The sequence below is a fragment of the Hemitrygon akajei genome, chromosome 6 (assembly GCF_048418815.1).
Source record: "Hemitrygon akajei chromosome 6, sHemAka1.3, whole genome shotgun sequence".
NCBI classification, from domain to species: Eukaryota; Metazoa; Chordata; class Chondrichthyes; order Myliobatiformes; family Dasyatidae; genus Hemitrygon; species Hemitrygon akajei.
In genome coordinates, this window is record NC_133129.1 from 88,138,471 (window position 1) to 88,161,874 (window position 23,404).

The following is a 23,404-nucleotide window of genomic DNA, read 5'->3' on the forward strand; positions in this document are numbered from 1 at the left end:
TGTCTGAAGCTTCTCACTTAAGTCTCCAAAAACAATCAGCCAGCATTGATGGATTCCAGTTGCTGTGATACTATTTCTCCAGGACTACAATGTCCTGGTGAAACTTTTCACCATGTTTGTCACTGACAGCATCAAGATTTGCAGAGATGAAGTCTAAATGGGAATGCAGAAAATTAATCTTTAGTTACATGTTGCACTTCATGGTTTTGAATGCTTGAAGTATGTTGTCAACCAGCTGCACATAGCTTGGTGCTCTGTAGTTGCCAAGAAAATTTTCAACAGCATCCTTGAATGCTTTCCATGTGATTTTCTCCAGTCCCACTAGAAGTTCTTTGAATTGCCTGTCATTGATGACCTGTTTGATTTGTGGATCAACAAAATCAATACCTTAATCTTGTTATCAGTTATTCGTACTTGAATTATGAAATGAAATAACAAAGATAGGCAATTTTGGGAGAAAGTGGTGCATGATAGGGGAATTTCATGGTGATTTTCATGATCAGCAGCCTAAATTCCATAGGCTACACCCAACAGTATTCAGGAAGCAAAATCTTTGTTGTCCATTGTAATAGATCTTGTGTGCTTTAGAATCAGATTTATTATTACTAACATTAGTAGTTTTGCAGCAGCACTGCAGAGCAAAGACACAAAAATCTGTAAATTACAAAATAAATATTGTAAACAGAAAGAGTAATGAGGTGCTGTTCATAGATCATTCTGAAATCTGATTGAAGAAGCTGTTCTTGAATTATTGAATATGGGTCCCTAAGCTCCTGTGCCTCCTTCCTGATGGTAGTAATGAATACAGGACATGTCCTGATGGTGAGGGTCAATGATAGATTTGTCTTTTTGAGCATCACCTCTCAATGATGTCCTCAACAGTGAGGAGAGTTGTTCTAATGAAGTTGGCTAAGTCTCTAACCCTCTGCAGCTTCTTGACATTCAGTATAATATTGTGGAGGTATGGTTGCCATAATCAAGAGAATTTGTTTATTTTCTGACTTATGGATCAAGTCGACAAGACATCGGGAAAGATAGAACCCATTCATTACCCATTCATTACCCATGCATAACGTGTACTAGAGTGGTATCCAGTGATCTAAACCATTAATCCAGAATGCTGTGCTGAGTAGTAAAGTTTACCATAAAATTGGTGTACTTTGTGAATCATTAAATGTCTCAAGAGTGTATCTTTCCTGCTTTGTTTCGATGTGACCTCCAGCTCCCTATCAGTTATCAGTTGTAGGTGGTCAGTCATTGCTGGCCTTGACAGAAAAGTCATGTCCCATGAATAGATGCATATTACAGATTAGTGCTTGGTTGAACTTGAAGTACATTGAGACATCTCGAGTTTGTGACAAAAGTTGTGCAAATGATGCTGTATTTGGTTTGTTTATGTTTAGTGTATCTTCTGGGTGACAGCGTGGAGATATGTCTCCATGTCTCCACCAAAGGAGGTGTAAGGCACTCCTTCCCTCCGCTAGGCTGTAGGTCACCCTTGGGCAAGGTGTGGCACCTACTTAGACACACCCCTCATCCTGATCAGGGTCACATGAAGCCATGGGAGCAGGTGGCAGATGGTCGTATGAGTCCTAGTTCTGTGACCACTGACACCAGACAGACATTCTCTGAAGAGTATTGATAATGACTGGGGTCACCTGTCTTGTAAAGACGCTACCCAGAAGGCAATGGCAAACCACTTTTATGGAAAAAGTTGCCCAGAACAATCATGGTCTTGGAAAAACACAACTGCCCATGTCATACTACACGGCATATAACGATGACAAGTCAGAATCCCACCTCTCCCAGAAGTTCTGGGCATCTACTGCATATTGATAGCGGCTCCCTGACGCCCGCAAATTATATACAATATCCCAGAAATCAATTTTTGTGTGTGTGTGTAAGAGAAAGAGAGAAAAATCCTGAATGGTCTCTCTTTGTGCTAAGTCAACCTATCAGTTCTCTCTGTGCATGGGCTTTACAGTCGACCTCTCTCTCTTTCATTGTCCATCAGTTCAGTTTAGTGTCCTGCACTTGTCAAGTGTATCTTTATCATTTCAAATATATTGTCCTTTGTTTGTTGTTATAGACGTAGATACACAGGGTATAAAGGCTCTGAAAATTAAGCAACCAATACATTACAAGACAAGCATGAGGACAAATTAAGACCATAAAATATAGGAGCTGAATTAGGCCATTTGGCCCATTAAGTCTACTCTACCATTTCCCTCTCATCCTCAATCTCCTAATTTCTCCCTGTAGCCCTTCATGCCCTGATGAATCAAGAATCTATCAACCTTTGCCTTAAATATATCCAGTGACTTGGCCTCCCACAGCTGCCTGTGGCAACAAATTCCACAGATTCACCACTCTGACTAGAGAAATTCCTCCTCATCTCCATTCTAAATGGATGTCCCTCTTAAGTACCAAGCTTAAATTAACAAATTATATACTACTTATACAAATTATATCATCACATTGCAAGCCTGGATGGAAGGTATGGAGATTGTGAGATGCCCAATCGTCAGGATCCTCCTCTCGTCATAACCAGTGTAGTCCAAAGGAAAATGAAGCAATACGTTTGGTACCAGCTTGGCTGCAGGAGCTGCTGGAATGATGTTCAATGATGTCCACTCCAGATTTGCTGCCTGGGTTTACTCCCATTGCCTTTGTCTCTCCCGAGGCTACCCACAGGCAGTAGGGTGATTTACCCATAGTTGGGGACCTGGTTCATGTGCACCAGGTCATGTCCACATGCCAGTAGGCCTGCATACTACGTGTGCAGGGTCCAGATCTCCTCCCCATCCTCTCTTGTTCAGCCCAAGTCTAAAAGGAGTTCAGTTTCCGTGTGTTGCCAGTGTTATGAACCCCGTAACTGGGTCACTTACCAGCAAAGATAGAGAGGTCCGTTGAAGTCTGATGGTACTATTTTTAACAGTATTTATTAGTAAAAATACACAAAAATAATATCAATGCAAACATACAGATAATATACGTCGTCAATACTAAATCTAAAAGTGTGGGTATAATAATAATAAGAAATAAGCTCTGTCGTTGTCTAGGGGATAATGTATTGTCCGATGGAAATATAAAAGTCACTCAGTTCATTCAGGCTGCAGCTTTTTGTTTGGAGAGAGAGACAGATTTTTAGAAACTTGCCAGCTTTCCTTTATCCAATCTTGATCCGTATTCGTCCTTTAGCGAGGCCGTTCCGTGGAAGACTTGTCATCCGGGCAAGGATGGACACACACAAGCCCCCACCGGTCTCATACGTTTCTCCTGGTGCGTCTAAAGGGGTTGTTCCCCAGACCCTCTTTTATCCTTACTCACGGGGTCTCAGATGTCAATCAGGTTGGGATGATGCAATCCCTCAACCAGCCCACTCTGGTCATTCCCTGAGGGCTTCAATGAATAGTACAGTACTCAATACACAATTCCGTCTCCAAGAGACAATAGCCGTTATCAATGGTTCCGCCTTTCGGAGGCCAGGACACATTCCAAAACTGTGTATTCTGGACGTCTCTCTCTCATTTCCTGGGTCCCAGACCCGAATTAATAGCGATCTTGCGATTCTCAAAAAGGAGGGGGCTACTTTGTACCCTTCGGCCCCTCAGAGTTGTGGCACATTTGTAACATCAGCAAAAAGACCCTACGTGAGGCTTGCTGTTGGAGAGGCAGGGAAATACTCTACTTTTCCAAGACTGCAAGCCAGCGGTGGAAGCTCAAAGTGAGAGTGACCAGCACTACCCACTACGCTACCACACTAGACACATCACAACTACCATTTTCACACTTGCATGGATGCAAAATAAAAATCAGTTTCAGGTTTATTATCACTGACATGTGTCATTAAATGTTTCATGGCAGCAGCACAGTGCAAGACATAATAAAATAATTAATCATGCAAAAGAGGAGTAGTGAGATGGTGTTCGTGTCTTCACAGATGATTCATAAATCTGATAGTGGGGAGAAAGAAGCTGTTCGTAAAATGTTGTGTGGGTCTTCTGGCTCCTGTACACTCTCCCTGATGGTAGTAAATGAAAGAGGCCATGTCCCAGATGGTGAGGGTCCTTAATAGAGAGTGCCCTCTTGTTAAGGCACCGCATTTTGAAGATGTGCTCGATAGTAGGGAGGGTCTTGCCCATGATGGAACTGGCTGAGTCTCCAATCCCTCTACAGCTTCTTTCAGTATTGTGCGTTGGAGCATCCAAACCAGATGATGATGCAACCAGTCGAATAGAATTGACTTTATCTTTTACATCCTTCACATACATGAGGAGTAAAAATCTTTGTTACGTCTCCATCTGAATGTGCAATGTGCAATCATAGTAACTTAAAATCATTTATAATAAATAGAACGGTGAATGTAACATAGAAATACACTCAAATTAGCATGAGTTAATCAGTCTGATGGCCTGGAGGAAGAAGCCTGTTGGTCTTGGCTTTAATGCTGCAGTACCTTTTCCCAGATGGTAGCAGCTGGAATGAATTGTGGTTGGGTTGACTTGGGTCTCCAATGATCCTTCAGGCCCTTTTTTCACACCTGTCTTTGTAAATGTCCTGAATCATGGGCAGTTCACAACTACAAATACACTGGGCTATTGGCACCACTCTCTGCAGAATCCTGAGGTTAAGGGAGGTACAGTTCCCATACCAGGCAGTGATGCAGCGAGTCAGGATGCTCTCCATGGTACATCTGTGGGAATTTGCTAGAGTCTTTGGTGACATACTGAAGATGAAGATACTGGCACCAGTGCAAGAGTGAATAAATATAACACTAGTACATTGTGCAGGTTTTTCTTTTAAGCATAAACAAATTAGTTTAAATGTTTTATTTAAAGTGATTTAACAATATACAGTGAGTAATGGGGAAACAATGTTCTTTTCATAACATGAACAACCAGTTCTTACCTCTCTCCTAACTCTATTCGTTTGATTTATTTGCAGAGTGACATTTGGTCTTTGGGAATTACTGCAATTGAAATGGCAGAAGGCGCTCCACGTAAGTTTTTCTTTAACCAGGGTTAGGGAAAGGAAAAGATCACCATCTGCACTACCTTGAAAGCTCAGTGCTGTAGACACTAGAAAGTTGAAGTGGGGAAAGAAGGAAATAATAGAAATACTAAACACAAGAGATTCTACATGTAACACTTACCCAAAAGGCTGGTATATGTCTAGGGGAAAAGGAGATCCAGCCACTCACCAACCCACCTCCCATACACGCAGGTGCTGTGAGAATCGAGTTTATGCCTCGCACCCGCCAACAGTATCAAACCACAACAAATACCGTTATGAAATACACTTTAAAGAGTTTACTAAAATTAAAAGAGTATTAGGCAATCAAATATATATATACAAGGAAAAAAACAAAAGGCGCCAACTTATCAAAGTTCAGTCAGTTTAGTGCACTCGTTGGAGCTCAACCATCGAACCATTCGACCCCTCGTCGCTTGCCTCCGACTTCCACATCTTCCACCTCGGACTCCCCGGTGGTCTTCCGAGCGCACGTCCACCTTCCTCGGCGTCTTCCTCCCGACTCCCTCCACACCACAAGCCCGCGCAACCCCTCCCCTAAGTTCCCAGCCTCACAAAACACAATAACATTCCCTATTGATTAACAAATGAATACAATTACCATATCAGCCATTCTAAAGCGAAACAACGGCGAGAGAAACACTTATCAGACAAAGAAGCATTCCTACTCGTAGCAAACCAAAGAAGCCATTTTGAGTAACATACACAGGACATTGTACATACAGATGCTGGAAATCCAGAGCAACACACACACAAAATGGTGAAGGAACTTAGCAGGTCAGGCAGCATCTGTGGAGAGGAGTAAACAGTCGACGTTTCAGCCCAAGAATCTTCATCAGGATTAAGCATCCTGTTTTGTTTTTAGAGATACAGCATAGAGCAAAGGCACTTCCAGCTCTGCCTGGAAATCTGCCTATTTAACCCTAGCCTAATGACCAATTAACCTACTAACTGGCACATCTTTGTACTGTGGGAGGAATCCGGAGTATTCCTGGAAACTCGGGTGCCCATGGGAAGAACGTACAAATGTCTTGCAGACTGTGCCAGATTTGAACTCTGATCCTCCAAAATGTAATTGTGTCACGCTAATTGCTATACTACCACGGTGCCCTTTATTTACAGATATAGCACGGAGCAACATGCTGCTCCACCCAGCAACCCATATGTTGATGGAGAAATTCTCATCAGTTCAGTCAGCATCAGCTTTCAGGTTCAGGTGGAAGGTCATTCTCCTCATCCATTAACTGCTCTTCAGATACAAGATGGCCTGTTATACATTTTCAGTAGTGTCTGCTTTCCATATAACCATATAACAATTACAGCACGGAAACAGGCCATCTCGGCCCTTCTAGTCCGTGCCGACGCTTACACTCACCTAGTCCCACTGGCCCGCATTCAGCCCATAACCCTCCATTCCTTTCCTGTCCATATACCTATCCAATTTTACTTTAAATGACAATACCGAACCTGCCTCTACCACTTCTACTGGAAGCTCATTCCGCACAGCTTCCACTCTCTGAGTAAAGAAATTCCCCCTCGTGTTACCCTTAAACTTTTGCCCCCTAACTCTCAACTCAAGTCCTCTTGTTTGAATCTCCCCTACTCAAACAAGCCTATGGAGTAGCCTATCCACGTCGGCTAGATCTATCCCCCTCATTATTTTAAATACCTCTATCAAGTCCCCCCTCAACCTTCTATGCTCCAAAGAATAAAGACCTAACTTGTTCAGCCTTTCCCTGTAACTTAGGTGCTGAAACCCAGGTAACATTCTAGTAAATCTTCTCTGTACTCTCTCTATTTTGTTGATATCTTTCCTATAATTCGGTGACCAGAACTGTACACAATACTCCAAATTCGGCCTTATCAATGCCTTGTACAATTTTAATATATCCCAACTCCTATACTCAATGCTCTGATTTATAAAGGCCAGCATACCAAAAGCTTTCTTCACCACCCTAGCCACATGAGATTCCACCTTCAGGGAACTTTGCACCATTATTCCTAGATCACTCTGTTCTATTGCATTCTTCAATGCCCTACCATTTACCATGTATGTCCTGTTTGGATTATTTCTACCAAAATGTAGCACCTCACACTTATCAGCATTAAACTCCATCTGCCATCGTTCAGCCCACACTTCCAACTGGCCTAAATCTCTCTGCAAGCTTTGAAAACCTACTTCATTATCCACAACCCCACCTACCTTAGTATCATCTGCATACTTACTAATCCAATTTACCACCCCATCATCCAGATCATTAATGTATATGACAAACAACATTGGACCCAGTACAGATCCCTGAGGCACACCACTAGTCACCGGCCTCCAACCTGACAAACAGTTATCCACCACTACTCTCTGGCACCTCCCATCCAGCCACTGTTGAATCGATTTTACTACTTCAATATTAATACCTAACAATTGAACCTTCCTAACTAACCTTCCGTGTGGAACCTTGTCAAAGGCCTTACTGAAGTCCATATAGACAACATCCACTGCTTTACCCTCTTCAACTTTCCTCGTAACCTCTTCAAAAAATTCAATAAGATTTGTCAAACATGACCTTCCACGCACAAATCCATGCTGACTATTCCTAATCAGACCCTGTCTATCTGGATTGATCTTATTGATTTCATATTAAATCTTATTGATTTCATCTTGATCTTTTGCATATTTTGCCAATGCGGCCATCTTTTGGCAAGCGTTCTTTTTAGTACAGAATTAATAATGAGAATAGGGTCATAGAGACAGATATAGACTCTTTGGCCTTCATAAATCAATGTATTGTGTACAGGAGATGGGATGTTATGTTGAAGTTGTATAAGACGTTGGTGAGACCTAATTTGGAGTACTGTGTGCAGTTTTGGTCACCTTAGCTACAGGAAAGATCTAAATAAGGTTGAAAGAGTATAGAGAAAATTTGCAAGGATTTTGACAAGTTTGGAGGACCTAAATTATAAAGGAAAGACTGAATAAGTTCAGATTTTATTCCTTAGTACGTAGAAGATTGAGAGGAGATTTGATAGAGGTATACAAAGTTATAAGGGTATAGATAGGGTAAATGCAAGCAGGCTTTTTCCACTGGGGTTGGGTGGGACTACAACTAGAGGTCATGTGTTAATGGTGAAAAGTTTAAGGGGAACATGAGGGGAAACTTATTCAGTCAGAGTGGTGAGAGTGTGGAATGAGCTGCCAGCACACTGCTGCATGTGAACTCGATTTCAGTATTTAAGAGAAGTGTGGATAGGTACGTGGATGGTAGGGGTATGGAGGGATGTGGTTCCATTGCAGGTTGCTGGGACTAGGCAGTTTAAACGGTTCGGCCTAGACTAAATTGTATCTGTGCTGTACTTCTCTATGACTCTAATAATCCTTCTGTGATCACTTTAGAGTCACTGAGTTGGAGCTTACTGAAGGAACCAGGGAAAAATCTTTGATTAACCCAAGTTTATTTTGGAACTGCTCAGCTGAATGAAACACTTAGCCTCTCCAATTAATTTGATCCTTCATCATGTCAGTGCGTTGGAATTCCTGCCATATAGCATTTTATTTGTTAATTTCACCCTTGGCAATACAAATGGGTAAATATCATAGCCAGTTTTTACACAAATAAAGACAAATACAGCAAGAATTAAAATTGAAAACAAAGAAGTAAAAATGCTGGTAATTACACCTCTACTCCACTGTTACACAACTTCACGGTGTATTTTCCTTCAAATTGGCAGTTTTCCCCTCTTAGAGTCATGGACTCATAGAAAAGTACAGCATAGAATCATGCCTTTCAGTCCATCTATTCCATGCTCAACCATTAAAAATGCCTAGTCCCATCTACCTACATCGGGACCATAGCCCTCCATATCCCTACCATCCATGTACCTATCCAAACTTCTCTTAAACATTGAAATCAAGCTCACATGCACCACTTGTGCTGGCAACTCATTCCACATTCTCAACACTCTGTGAAGAAGTTTTCCCTCATGTTCCCCTTAAAATTTTCACCTTTCGCTATTAACACATGACCTCCAGTTGTAGTCCCATCCACCCTCAGTGGAGAAAGCTTACTTGCAAAGTCCTGATGAAGGGTCTTGACACGAAACGTCAACTGTTTACTCTTCCATAAGTGCTGCCTGGTCTGCTGAGTTCCTCCAGCATTTTGTTTGTGTTACTTGCAAACTTTTTCCTGTATTCCTGAACTATTCACCAATAAACCAATTATCTCATATTTTAAACTTGAGAAAGTCAGCAGATGCTGCAAGTTCAGAACAACACACACAAAATGCTTTTTCTTGTTTCTGTATTCTTGGTACCTTTGCCTGACAAAATACATGGTGCATTAAATTTATAGTTGATTCCTACCATCAGCAAATCTTAGGAGAGGGGTTTGTGTGAAGAAGCAAGGTTATGTCCCCATATTCTGGGATTTTTGCCAGAGGAAATGGTTTCCGTTTGCCCTGCCAACCTCCTTCAAACATCTTTAACGTTTCAATTAAATCATTCTTGTGGTTGACTAAATACAAGTCTTCACTCTGCAACCTGTCAGCACAGTTAACTCTTAATGTTCTGGTAATCTTTTGTGGGGTTTACCATATACATCCTCAAAGTGAAGCAGATCTCCAAGTAGAATTACATCTGAGTTAGGACAGTAGCATGACTTCCATCTCTTTATGAACAAGTTTCCAACAATAGTGGGGGGCGGGGGGAGTAGTGAGGTTCAATGGGTTCAATGTCCATTTACAAATCTGATAGCAGAGAGGAAAAAACTACTTCTGAATCTTTGAGTGTATGCCTTCAGGCTCCTGTACCTCCTCTGTAATGGTAGCATTGAGAAGAGGGCATGTCGTGGGTGATTGGGTGATGGGTGTCCTTAATGATGGATGCTGACTTTCTGAGGCATCACTCCTTGAAGATGTCCTTGATGCTGGGGAGGCTAGTGCCCATGATGGAGCTGACTAAGTTCACAACTCCCTGCAGATTCTCAGCTTCTTTCGATCCTGTGGAGGAACCACCCCATCGTACCAGACCATATTGCAGCCAGTTGGAATGCTCCTCATGTTATATCTGTAGAAATTTGCAAGTGTCTTTGGTGACATACCAAATCTCCTCAAACTTCTAATGAAATATAGCCCCTGTTGTGTCTTCTTTGTAACTGAATCGATATGTTGGGCCCAGGGTAGATCCTCAAGAGACTTTGACACCCAGTTTCTACTTCTGATCCCTCTGTGAGGACTGGTGTCCCTTCCTTCCACCTTTGGCTATCTCCCCACTTTCTTTCGATCCAGATGAAGAGTCATGACCCAAAATGATGACTGTCCATTTCCTCCCTCAAATGCTGCCTGACCTGCTGAGCTCCTCTAGTGATTCCATCCTCTGCAGTCCATTGTGTCTCTCTTTATACTTTTTCATATCATGTAGAAAGGACCAGAGCATAGGAACATTTAAGAGTTCACCATGGGTCACTCACTGTAATAAGTTCATCGTTGGGCAAATGAAGTGCCACTTAACAATTATCCTTTAAACTTGTCACCATCCTGTCAGACAGCATCAGTGGAGTGGAATGGGGAGTAGACCTAAACCGATGGTAGGTCCCGACCTGAAACGTCGACTTCCCATTTCTCTTCATAAATGCTGCCAGGCTTGCTGACTTCCTCAAGCATTTTGTGTATTCCTCCAGATTTCCAACATCTGTAGTCTCTTTGTCTCCATGTTATCATTCTGTATCACTTGAACAGTTGAATGAAATGCTAATACAGCTATCACCCTTATTGTAAGTAGTTGCAATGTGATGAATAATGATTATTGGTATTCTGAGAGATTTTATTTAAAATTCTAAAATATATTGTGTATATTGGGCTTTATCCCACCACCAAGCAAATCTTTCCCTCTCACCCCCACTTTCTGCTTTCCGCAGGGATCACTCCCTACGTGACTCCCTTGTCCACTCATCCCTCCCGACTGATCTCCCTTCTGGCACATATCCTTGCAAGCGGAACAAGTGCCACACCTGCCCTATGCCTGCTCCCTCAGTACCATTCAGGCCCCGAAACAGTCCTTCCAGGTGAGGCAACACTTCACCTGTGAGTCTGTTGGGGTTATTTACTGTGTTCAGTGTTCTCCTGTATGTCAGTGAGACCCAATATAGATTAGGAGACCACTTCGCCGAGCTTCTATGCTTCGTCCTCCAGAACAAGCAGAATTTTCCAGTGGCCACCCATTTTAATTCCACTTCTCATTTCCATTCTGATATGTCTATCCTTGGCCTCCTCCACTGTCGTGATGAGGCCACACTCAGGTTGGAGGAATTGTATTCCATCTGTGTAGCCTCCAACCTAATGGGATGAGCATCGATTTCTCAAACTCCCAGTAATGCCCCCAACTTCAACCCCCTTCACTATTTCTCACCCCCTTTTCCCCCTCTCATCTTAGCTTGCTCACCCATCTCCTCCCTTTGGTGCTCCTCCTCCCTTTCTTTCTTTCATGGCCTTTTGTCTCTTTCACCAATTAACTTCCCAGCTCTTTACTTCATCCCTCCTCCTCCTCCCAGTTTCACCCCTCACTTGGTGTTTCTCTACCCCTCCCCTCCCCCCACCTTTTAAATCCACTCCTCAGTTTTTTCCCCCAGTTCTGACGAAGGATCTTGGCCTAAAACGTTGACTGTACTTTTTTCTGTAGGCGCTGCTTGGCCTGCTGAGTTACTCCATAAGTGTGACCATGGAAGCTGTCAGACTGATGAGAATACTAAGTTAGCTTATGAATTTATAAAACACTCCATGGTCACCAAATCTGATTGTCTCTGAGTGCTCTGGACTGGCTCAATATGTTTCCTATCTTGGGCAATAAACATCAGCTTTTCAGAAGTAAATTTGCCCAAATCATAGTTTCCCATGAGTATGAGTACCTAATGCCCTGGTCTTAAGTGACTTGATTTCCTTTTAATGGAAATAAAAATCTATTACTTTCAGTTCTGCATGTATGAATTTTAGTTGAATATTCTATTTTAGAGTCAATTTGACTCTGAGATGACACAACTGGGATTAAGAGTTTGGCACTAAGCCCAGTTTTGTATTAACGTTCAGATACTGTATTTGGAGCTAACGTGACAGGATTGAGGGGTGGGGAGAAGAGGAGGAAGTTTTTGCTTCTTGAGATATGAAATTGCTAGTTTGTAATCCTTCCTCCTCTAATAATCAAAATCAGGTTTAATTACACCAGCATGTGTCATGAAATTTCTTAACTTTACAGCGACAGTATGAAGCGATACATAATAATAGAAAAAATTTGAATATATATAGTTAAATAAGTAGTGCAAAAAATAAAAATTTAAAAAAATTAGTGAGGTAGTGTTCATGGGTCAGTGTCCATTCAGAAATCAGATGGCAGAAGGGAAGAAACTGTTCTTGAATCATTGAACAACACACACAAAATGCTGGTGGAACACAGCAGGCCAGGCAGCATCTATAAGGAGAAGCACTGTCGACGTTTTGGGCTGAGACCCTTCGTCAGGACTAACTGAAAAGAGAGATACTAAGAGATTTAAAAGTAGTGGGAGGAGGGGGAAAATGCGAAATGATAGGAGAAGACCGGAGGGGGTGGGATGAAGCTAAGAGCTGGAAAGGTGATTGGCAAAAGTGATACAGAGCTGGAGAAGGGAAAGGATCATGGGACAGGAGGCCTCGGGAGAAAGAAGGGGGGGGAGGAAGCACCAGAGGGAGATGGAGAACAGGCAGAGTGATGGGCAGAGAGAGAGAAAAAAAACAACTAAATATGTCAGGGATGGGGGCATTAATGGAAATTGGAGAAGTCAATGTTCATGCCATCAGGTTGGATGCTACCCAGCCGGTATATAAAGTGTAGTTCCTCCAACCTGAGTTTGGATTCATTTTGACAGTAGAAATCATTGAGTGTGTGGTTTCAGGTTCCTGTACTTACTTCCTGATGGCAGCAACGAGAAGAGGGCATGATCTGGGTGATGGGAGTCCTTAATGATGTTTTGAGGCATCACTCCTTGAAAATGTTCTGGATACTACGGATGCTAGTGCCCATGATGGAGCTGATTAAGTGTACATTTCTCTGCAGCTTAATACGATCCTGTGTATTATCCCTCTCCCCCCATACCAGACAGTGATGCAGCTAGTTAGAATGCTCTCCATCTGTAGTAATTTTTGAGTGTCTTTGGTGGCATACCATATCTCCTCAAACTCCTAATGAAATAAAGTCATGTTGCCTTTGTGGCTGTTCGATATGTTGGGTCCAAGATGGATCCTCTGGAAATATTGACACGTGAAATTATTCACTATTTCAACTTCTGATCCTTGTTTGGAGCTAAAAATAATGGGGGGGGGGGGGGGGAGAGGAGGAAGTGTTACTTTTTGAGACATGAGGCTGTTTGCCTTTCACCCAAGTCTGTAATTCTTCCTCCTCCCCAACTCTTTTGGGTGGGAAACCAGCAGAAAACATACGAGTACATTCATTGCTAAACTGTGCGGTTATAAAGGTTAAACCGGTGGTGAGGAAGACAAATGTAATGTTTGCATTCCATTCAAGAGGACTAGACTATAAAAGTAAGAAAGTAACGTTGAGGGTTTATAAAGCTCTGGTGAGGCCTCACTTGGAGTATTGTGAGCAGTTTTGGGCCCCTTATCTGAGAAAGGATGTGATTGAAGAGGGTTTAGAGGAGGGTCACAAGAATGATTCCGGGAATGAAAAGGTTATATGAGCAGCGATTGAAGACTGCTGGAATTGTACTCACTGGAACTTAGAAGAATGGGTAGGGGTGAAATGTTGAATAGCCCTGATAGAGTGGATTTGAAAAGGATGTTTCCTTTGGTGGGGGAGTCTAGGACCAGCGGGCACAGCCTCAAAATAAAGGGGCATCCATTTAGAACAGTGATGAAGAATTTCTTTAGCCGGGGCGGTGAATACGTGGAATTCGTTGCCACAGGCGGTTGTGGAGCCCAGGTTACTGGGTGCACTTAAGGTGGAGGTTGATAGATTCTTGATTAGTCGGGGCACGAAAGATTATGGGGAGAAGGCAGGAGAATGGGATTGAGAGGGAAATGGATCCGCCATGATGAAATGGCGGAGCAGGCTCAGTGGGTTTATTCTGCTCCTACGTCTTAGGATTTGCAGTCTTCAGGCCTTGCCCTTCACCAACCGGTTTCTGCATTTGCTGGGTTTATCTAACTGATTGTCCAAGAGTAGTAAAACAAACATGGGAAAAATAAAGTCTGTTAGTAGCTTTGAAGTTTCTACACATGCATGATTAGAACAAAGGGTACAAAATTTCACAAGATCTCTAACTGGTTTAATGTGGAGAAATTGGTGGAATTGTTTATTGCTATTGTGGGCAAAGAGATATTATTTATACAATTAATTTCCTTTATGTTTTGCTTCAGCTCTGTGTGACATGCACCCAATGCGGGCCTTATTCCTTATTCCAAGAAATCCCCCTCCAAGATTAAAATCTAAGAAATGGTAAGTGATGACATGGTGTGGTGATTAGGAATGAAATGTCCTGTGTGCTTTTTAGTTAGAAAATATGTTAGTCTTTCTCCATTTGAGAGATGGAGGTACCTGGGTGTGTTCAACAAGGTGCAAAAGAATAGAAAGGAACATAAAGGGCATCAAATAGTGATAGTAAGGTCTCTCTTGTGTCTCTGTCAGTAGCTGGTGAAGTGCACCACTGTATCCAGAGCATGTAGATTATTAGATAAAAGGTAGACTGACAGGTGATAAGTGAATTCTCTAGCAAAGTTAATGTCCCTTTTTTTAAAAAAGGGGGGAGGGGAAGAAATTTAAATGAAAAGTTTAGAAGCCTACAGAGGTGTTGTGTGAAGGTTTTGCTGGCTGCTTGCTGTGCAGAACCTACTCTCTCCTTGGCATTTTGGGGGCTGCAATAAAAAAAAGCCATCTGGACTGTCACAGAGGCTGCTGAGTGAGCTTCCAGATGGCTATAGATCAAGAGGTGTATCCCGTGGACCAATGTTGCTGGGACACAAGCTGGGGCCTGATCAACCCTGGCTGGGTCGCCTGGGCTTAGAGCATCTGATGTTGAAAGAGCTTGAGTCACCTGATGATCCCAGGTTACATCACTGGTGAGGTGTCCCAGCAATTCCTAGGATGTGTCTCTGCATCATCATTAGAGCAAGGAATTTCAACAAGAAAGAAATGTAGCCAGATCTGGCCACTCTGCATCCACTTAGGAATTTGGGATGCTCTAGGTAATGATAAAACACTTAAAGCGATGGCTCACCCAAGCACAGAACCTATGGTTTACTTATTCTAGTCAGTAAATAGTTTTGCAATGTACTTATTAAGTTCAAAGTGCTTTTATTATCAACATATGTATACATTCATCCCCTTACATTGTTATAAAGAAGTACAGCGCTGAAATAGGCCCTTTAGCCCATCTAGTCTATGCAGAGCCATTTAAACTGCCTACTCCCATCAACCTGTACTGGGACCATAGCCCTTCATACACCAACCAGCCATGTACCTATCTAAACTTCTAAATATTGAAATTGAGCTGGCATGTACCACTTGTGCTGGCAGCTCGTTCCACACTCTCACCACTCTGAGTGAAGAAGTTTCCCCTTAACATTTTACCCTTAACCTATGACCTGAAACAGGCAGCCACAAAACAAAGAAACCCAAAAGAACCCATGTTTTAAAAAAAAGACTGTCAAACACCCATTGTGCAAGAAAAAAATAAAATTATGCAAATGATAAAAGTAAGCAAATAAAATTCAGAGTGTCGAGGGACCACAGACACGAAGCCAGGGCAGGCCACAGACCCTCAGTTCAGTGTAGAGCGGAGTAACTGTCACAGAACCATGAGCAGAACCAGGCCAGCCCCTAGCCTCTGGTCACACGACACCCTGCCTTTTAATCTGGCCCAGGCAGACCGAAAAGACAGGGTCGGTCAAGACGTGAGCCAATTTCGCTCCTTCTCCACAATGGTAATCTTCATGTCACTGAGGCTATGAAGACTGCGCCAGCTGCTGGGCTCTGTGTCCGCTAATATGATGAACTGATGAGAGGCTTTGGGGTTCAGATCTGAGGGCTCAATTTTTAGTTTGAAGTGCTGTTGTTCACTTCAATTATTTGCAAGATGTGTGTGTTTATGTTCTTTCTCTTTCACATCAGATGTTGGTCTTTTTTTTTAATCTTTTTCTTTAAATTAGGTTCTTTCAGGTTTCTTGCTTTATGGCTACCTGTGAGCAATCAAATCTCAAGGATATATAATTTATACATTCTTGGATAATAAATGTACTTGAACCTTGAAAATTTGACATTCAGATCATGCCCAGGAAAATGTGATTGCCTTTAGATTTCCCATTTCAGCATCTGATCTGGTTATCAACATCAAAAGAGATTGTCCAGTGCAGGGAATCCAGACATCTGTTCCTTTTTTGCCCTAAAATTTGAAGATTTGAGTCCTCGAGGGGCTCATCTTTAAATAGAATGATCCAGGTGGGATCCAGTTTTCTAGATCTCCAGCTGTAGTGAAAATCTGAGCTTATTGAAGTTAATAAATATTGTTTTAAAAAAATTCAAGTTTATAGTGAGTGATGCACTAAAATGTTTTTGGTTGAAGCACTTTTCCCTGTGCAGTTTATTGAAACTTTTCAACACCTTCAAAATAGAATCACAGAAACAGGCCCTTCAGACTATCCAGTACATGCTGAACCATTTAAACTGCCCTATACCCATCAACCATAGACCTCCATACCCTACCATCCATGCTATCCAGACTTCTCTTGTACGTTGAAATCGAGCTTGTGTGCTTGCAACTCGTTCCACACTCTCATGACCCTCTGAATGAAGAAGTTTCCCCTCATGTTCTCTTTAACCCATGACCTCTGGTTGTAGTCCCATGCAATCTCAGTGGCAAAAGCCTGCTGGCTTTTACCCTATCTCTACCCCTCATAATTTTGTATACCCCTATCAAATCACCTCTCAGTCTTCAATGTTCTATAGAATAGTCTTAACTTATTCAATCTTTCCTTATAACTCAGGTCCTCCAGACCTGCAACATCCTTGTAAGTTTTCTCTGTACTCTTTCAACCTTTCCTGTAAGACCTGAGTTATCAGGAACTCAGGAACCTCCTGTAGGTCGGTGACCAAACTGCTCACAATACTCCAAATTAGACATCACCGATTTCTTAAACAACTCCAACGTAACGTCCCATTTCCTGTACTCAGAACTTTGATTTATGAAGGCCAATGTACCAAAACCTTTCTTTATTACTCTACCTACCTATGACATCACTTTCAATGAATCATGGACCTGTATTCGCAGATCCTTTTGTTCTACAGCACTCCTCAGTGCCCTACTGTTCACTGTATACGACCTACCCTGGTTGGTCCTACTGAAATGCAACACCTCACATTTGTCTGCATTAAATTTCATCTGCCATTTTTCAGCCCATTTTTCCAGCTGGTCCAGATATAAGAGGTCTCATTAGACAGCAATTAAATTTCCAAATTACATAGATCAGGAAAGAATCTGACTTCAAGCCCAAAGTAGTTTCATGCTGAAGGGTACGGGATTATTTTTGGAGGAATGGTTCTACATACGTTGTCCTGCCTCCCAAGCTGATGTTTGGGTACTGCAGCACATTGTAAACTTAGCAAGAAATCATTGGCAGATGCTACAGGAAAGGCTGCCTGTGGGGAGGTGGTGTGATTTTTAAACACCACCGTCACTGAAGAGCCTGTCATCAGAAATGGGAGGCAATCTTGTCTGAAAAATGCCAAGAACTGTTCAGACCACAGTGAATTTATGATTTCAGTTACAGTGTGTGGCTCACAAAACATCAAACTTGCCCTGCCTGCCCATTTAGACAAACCCTCTTTTTCTACATTTCTTACCAGAACGTGCTGAATTCCAAAGTTATGCCTTAAAGAAAAAACTGTTTCCAACTCTAAGTGGCATGAGTATTTCTCCCTAGTCTCTAACCATGAAGATCGAGATGGGCACAAATTCAGCTGGGCATCATGGTGCAAACAAACACATGGCATGCAAGAGAATTCTCAGAAGAGTGATTTTCCACGAACAATTCTGTAAACAAACATGTAGACCCCAATCCTGTTTGAGCCAGTGCAGGCAAAATTCCAGACTACAATGCATGAAATTCACCACACAGCCAATCAGCAGCAAGATTTCCTCCTTGCATCACAATTAACTTTCGGAAGTGGTGTCCAGTCAGCTGATTGAGAAGTATATAAAGGCCAAGAATTCAACAGCGCACTGACAATGGCTCCTCATATAGTGATGAAACATTTGCAAGTAAATTGCCAAGACTGGAAAACAAGTCAGCCCAACCATCAACCACCCAGGCTACACATCTTCCAATTTGTTTGTGACTTATTAAATGCAACCTGTGCTAATTTAGCAAATATCTTAACTTTAAACAGTAGAAACAAGCTTTGTAACAAAGCAGATTTGTTTATCACCTGCTTTCTTCCAGCCATCTGTTGACCAGCACAGTTATGTGACCAAAGTATGCTCCCATTCGGCATGTGTCGTCTAGCATCTGCAAGACATTACAATTCTTTTGCTCAGTTCCCTTGCCTTATCCAGAGGTATAAAGACCTTGAATTTATTTATATACGTCGAGATACAGCACAGTAACCGGCCCAACAAGCCCACACTGACCAGTAACATCATGTGGCCAAAGTTCAAAGTACATTTATTATCAAAGTATATATACAGAGTACAACCCTGAGGTTCGACTTCTCCAGGTAGCCATGAAGCAAACAAAACTATGAAACCCATCCAAAGAAAAGCATCAACCCCCCCCACAGATATGCAAATTAAACAAATTGCACAATGGCAACAAGACCAACCGCAACCCCCCCATGTGCAAAAACATGCGAACAGCAACAAGAACATCAATCTCCTCCCCCATGTTCAGAAAAACAAACAAATTGTGCAAATGGCAACAAGAAAGAATGAGCAAAAACAGAATATAAAATCGCAAAATCGGAAGGACCCAATTGAACTACAGTCCATTCCGCAAACCACAGATTCAGAACTTCAGTACCATCCTTTGAAAGCATTGAGAGAGAGAGGGGTTATTTGAATGCAGAGGCCTTCTTTTGAAAGCAGCGAGCAAAGGTGGGAGACAGACAGTCACATGCAGACACGTTCCTCCGGCAGCAGCAAGCGAGAGGCTGGTAGACGGTGCCGAACACTCGTTTGCCTTCCACACTTGCCTTGATGTTTCAATCTTCCTCAACTCTTTAATCAGTGAGAAATGGAGTTTATCATGGGCTCATACCCCATCTCTAAGCTTCTTAGCTCCAAAGCTGCTTGCCTTCTGGAACCTTCTCAGAGTCAGCAAGGCGCCAGATTGCTCAATCAGCTCAGAAACACACTATTAAGCTATAGACCACAGGCTCCAACAGTATCAGAACCACATTTAAAAGACAAGGAAGACATAAAAGAAGTGAAAGAAACAGTTTTGTGGTCTCTCTTGGAAGATGTCACCTGAGGCAGCTTTATTCACTGGCACCTTCGTGACCAGAATTAACCTACTAACTTGTACATCTTTGGAATGAGGGAGGAAAATTCTCTACTGGGTTGCTAGCATTAGTTCAGGGAAGTAAGGACTGATCACCCCGAGGACCTAGAAACAGCATTACTGAAAAGCCTCAAAGTTGAGGATCCTTCCTCATCAGCCTCCTCTGTGTCCTTGAGGCTAGAGCGTAATTTAGGTGTATGAATCAGATGTTAGGAATTTTTATGCTGGATCATTGTCAGCTAGTTAAGACCTTAACCAATGTGTATGTATGGAATGACTCTGGACCGATTGCAAATTCGCCATACATCTGCCATAATCCATAAACCAATTCTAATGAATGGCAATCTCCTTTAAATACTAATTCTGTGGTTTTCTCCGAAGATGCTGTTTGGCCTGAGTATATCCAGCATTTTCTATCTGTGTCTGTATAACATGATTTTTTTTTTGGTAGGTCAAGGAAGTTTATAGAGTTTATTGAGAACTGCCTGATAAAAAATTATACTCAGAGACCGTCTACAGATCAGCTGCTAAAGCACAGTTTCATCCGAGACCAGCCGACTGAGAGGCAGGTACGCATCCAATTGAAGGACCACATTGATCGGACCCGGAAGAAGCGCGGTGAGAAAGGTAATGATGAGCTTATTCTGACTGCTTCATTAAGTGTGATGCAAGTAACTGTTGGCCAAAGAATAATTGCAAAGAAATAGTGACATGTTGTGTCTTGAACAGAGGAGACAGAATACGAGTACAGTGGCAGTGAGGAGGAAGAGGACAACGTTGGTGAAGAAGGGGAACCCAGGTGAGTTGTTTCTGAATATAAACCATGGGCAGAATGTACCCTTGGTGCTTGGTTTTCTTTTACTTATTCCTACTTCCATTGGAGAGGGTTCAAAGGAGGTTCACGAAAATGATTCCTAGATTGAAAGGCTTATCGTATGCAGTATTTGATGGCTCTGGGCCTGTATTCAGTGGAATTCAGAAGAGTGAGGGGTGACCTCATTGAACTTATCAAATATTGAAAGACTGCGATAGAGTGGATGTGTGGAGAGCATATTCCCTATGGTGGGAGAGTCTAAGACCAGAGGACACAGCCTCAGAATAGAGGGGCATCCTTTTGGAAGGAAGATGAGGAATTTCTTTAGCTGGAGAGTGGTGAATCTGTGGAATTCGTTGCCACAGATGCCTGTGGAGGACAAATCATTCGATGTATTTAAGGCAGAAGTTGATCGATTCTTGATTAGTCAGGACGTGAAAGGATACTGGGAGAAGGCAGGATATTGGGGCTGAGAGGGAAAATGGATCAGCCATGATGAAATGATAGAGCAGACTCGATGGGGCAAATGGTCTAAATTCTGCACCTATATCTTATGTGAACTTTGTGCTTCACAGAGAGTAAGTTTGGTCCTAAGAAATAGCATATATAATACAATAGTCATGCCCAACGTGTACCACAATTAGGTGGGAAGTAAATGTTTTGGTCCTGAGGAGGATTTGAATCGGTTGCCTACTTCCATGTCATACGAAGGATGGAAGTTGTGCTTATTAGAGTCCAAAACACAAGAGATTCTGCAGTTACTGAAAATCACACAAAATGCTGCAGTTTGACTTTTGTGTTTGCATATGTTGCCTGTAGTTCTCTGCGTTGCATCTAGTTCTAAAGCTGAAGCTCCGTAGACTGGATTTCCAAATCCATTCAAATGCACACACTGGAAGAGAGTTGAGTTTCAGGCAATGTACTTGTTCAGATGAGGTGTTAAGCAATGTTGCATTTGTCTTCAGGTGGATGTAAAATATGCTGGAGGAACTCTGCAGGTCAGTTAGCATCTATGGGAGAGAAATAAGAGCTGATATTTCAGGACTAATGAAGAGTCTCAAAGTTCAAAATAAATTTATTATCTAAGTAAACATGTGCCACCATATACAACCCTGAGGTTCATTTTCTTGTAGGCATACTCATTAAATCTATAGAATGATAACCAAAACAGAATCAATGAAAGACTGCCCAACTAGGGTATTCAACAAGAATGCAGAAGATGACAAATTGTGCAAATGGAAAAATAAAGAATACAGGTTTCCCCGCAATCCGAAGGTAGAGCGTTCCTATGAAACTGTTTGTAAAGCGAAGAAGTAATTACCATTAATTTATATGGGAAAAATTTTTGAGCGTTCCCAGACTCAAAACAAAAAAAAACTACCAAATCATACCAAATAACACATAAAACCTAAAATAACACTAACATATAGTAAAAGCAGGAATGATATGATAAATATATACCCTATATAAAGTAGAAATATTATATGTATGGTGTAGTTTCACTTATCAAAATCGGGAAGACAGCGAGCCAAAGTCAATTTGGAGGGGAAAAAATCAGCACGTATACGCATACGTACTCACGTACACACATGCGCAAACAACTGCCCGCACAAAGTTTCACGGTCATTGTAGTCTTTCTCGGGGTAAACACACGTATAAAGCGGGCATCTTTTTTTCGTAAAAGCGAAGATCCTCTTTGGTTAGCGAAAACAGGTACAGGTCTTTCGTAACAGCAAGTTGTCGTATAGCAAACGTTCGAAAAACGGGGGACAGCTGTAATAATAATAGGTAATAAATAGTGAGAACATGAGATGAAGAATCTTTGAAAGTAGTCCATTAGTTGTAAGAATATTTCAGCGATGGGGCAAGTGAGGTTGAGTGAAATTATCCCCTTTTGTTCAAGAGCCTTACATTTGAGGGATATTAACTGTTCCTGAACCTGGTGGTTTGAGTCCTGAGGCTCCTGTACCACCTTCCTGATGGTAACAGAGAGATGAGAGCACATCATGGGCCAAAACGTCGGCGCTTTATTTCTCTCCATAGATGTTGCCTTTCCTGCTGAGTTCCTCCAGCATTCTATGTATGTTACTCTGGTTAGAGTCCTGTTGGGAGATAGCATGTGACAATTTGTCTTACCTGGCGTCAGTGATTGCATAACTACGACTTGTGATCTGCACCAGCTGCTGATACGACCATCCACCACCTGCTCCCATGGCTTCATGTGACCCTGATCGGGAGGGGCTAAGCAGGTGCTATACCTTGCCCAAGGGTGACCTGTAGGCTAGCGGGGGGGAGGGGAGGAAGGAGTGCTTTGCACCTCCTTTGGTAGAGGTGTAACTCCACCCATACTTCTGTCTTTTCCCAAAGCTTTTTCTTTGGAGAAATGAGATGATGGTAGATTAACTACCCTGAGCAAGCCCGGGCTGCAGTGTTACACAATGTACATGGTCCTTGTGCTACACTATGGCCAACTGCCTGTATGTGTAGTATATATTAAAAGGAAAGATTAGCAGGACAAGATGCGGGAGGGCAAGAGCAAACAAAGAGCTGATTGACTGTCTCCTATGCAATATGTTTCATAATATTTTGCCCCCTTCCTTCCCCTCTTGCCTGCCCGACAGCTCCATTGTAAACTTGCCAGGCGAGTCCACTCTCCGGCGAGACTTCCTCCGCCTGCAGCAGGAGAACAAGGAGCGGTCAGAGGCCGTGAAGCGTCAGCAGCAGCAGCAGCAGATCGTGCTGCCTCGCCGGGATCTGGAGGAGCGCAGGCGGCAGCTCCTCTCCGAGCGGCAGAAACGCATAGAAGAGCAGAAAGAGCAGCGGCGCCGGTTGGAAGAGGTAAAAGAAACATCCTTGGGAACATTTTCTGTTTGGTTTCACTCCAGCAGAAATTATGTTCACAGATTCTAGAGTAATGCTATGCCATTTCACTCCAGTGTTATCTGACCTGGTCCTTTGTACAGAATTTGGCCTTTATGTGGACTGCATTTCTGTAAGGAGTTTGCACATTCTCCCCATGACTGAATGGGT

At 42.4% G+C, this 23,404-nt stretch overlaps 1 protein-coding gene across 4 annotated transcripts in view; it reads left to right on the top strand.

The window, feature by feature from the left end:
• The window catches only part of LOC140729228 (misshapen-like kinase 1), a 333,768-nt gene that overhangs the window by 215,725 nt on the left and 94,639 nt on the right, over nucleotides 1-23,404 (top strand). For all 4 annotated transcript variants that reach the window (XM_073048755.1, XM_073048756.1, XM_073048757.1 and 1 more), the window contains exons 8-12: nucleotides 4,948-5,002; nucleotides 14,428-14,506; nucleotides 20,012-20,187; nucleotides 20,290-20,359; nucleotides 22,996-23,212. In XM_073048755.1, coding sequence (XP_072904856.1) covers nucleotides 4,948-5,002; nucleotides 14,428-14,506; nucleotides 20,012-20,187; nucleotides 20,290-20,359; nucleotides 22,996-23,212 — 597 coding nt within the window. The remainder of the gene's footprint in view (nucleotides 1-4,947; nucleotides 5,003-14,427; nucleotides 14,507-20,011; nucleotides 20,188-20,289; nucleotides 20,360-22,995; nucleotides 23,213-23,404) is intronic.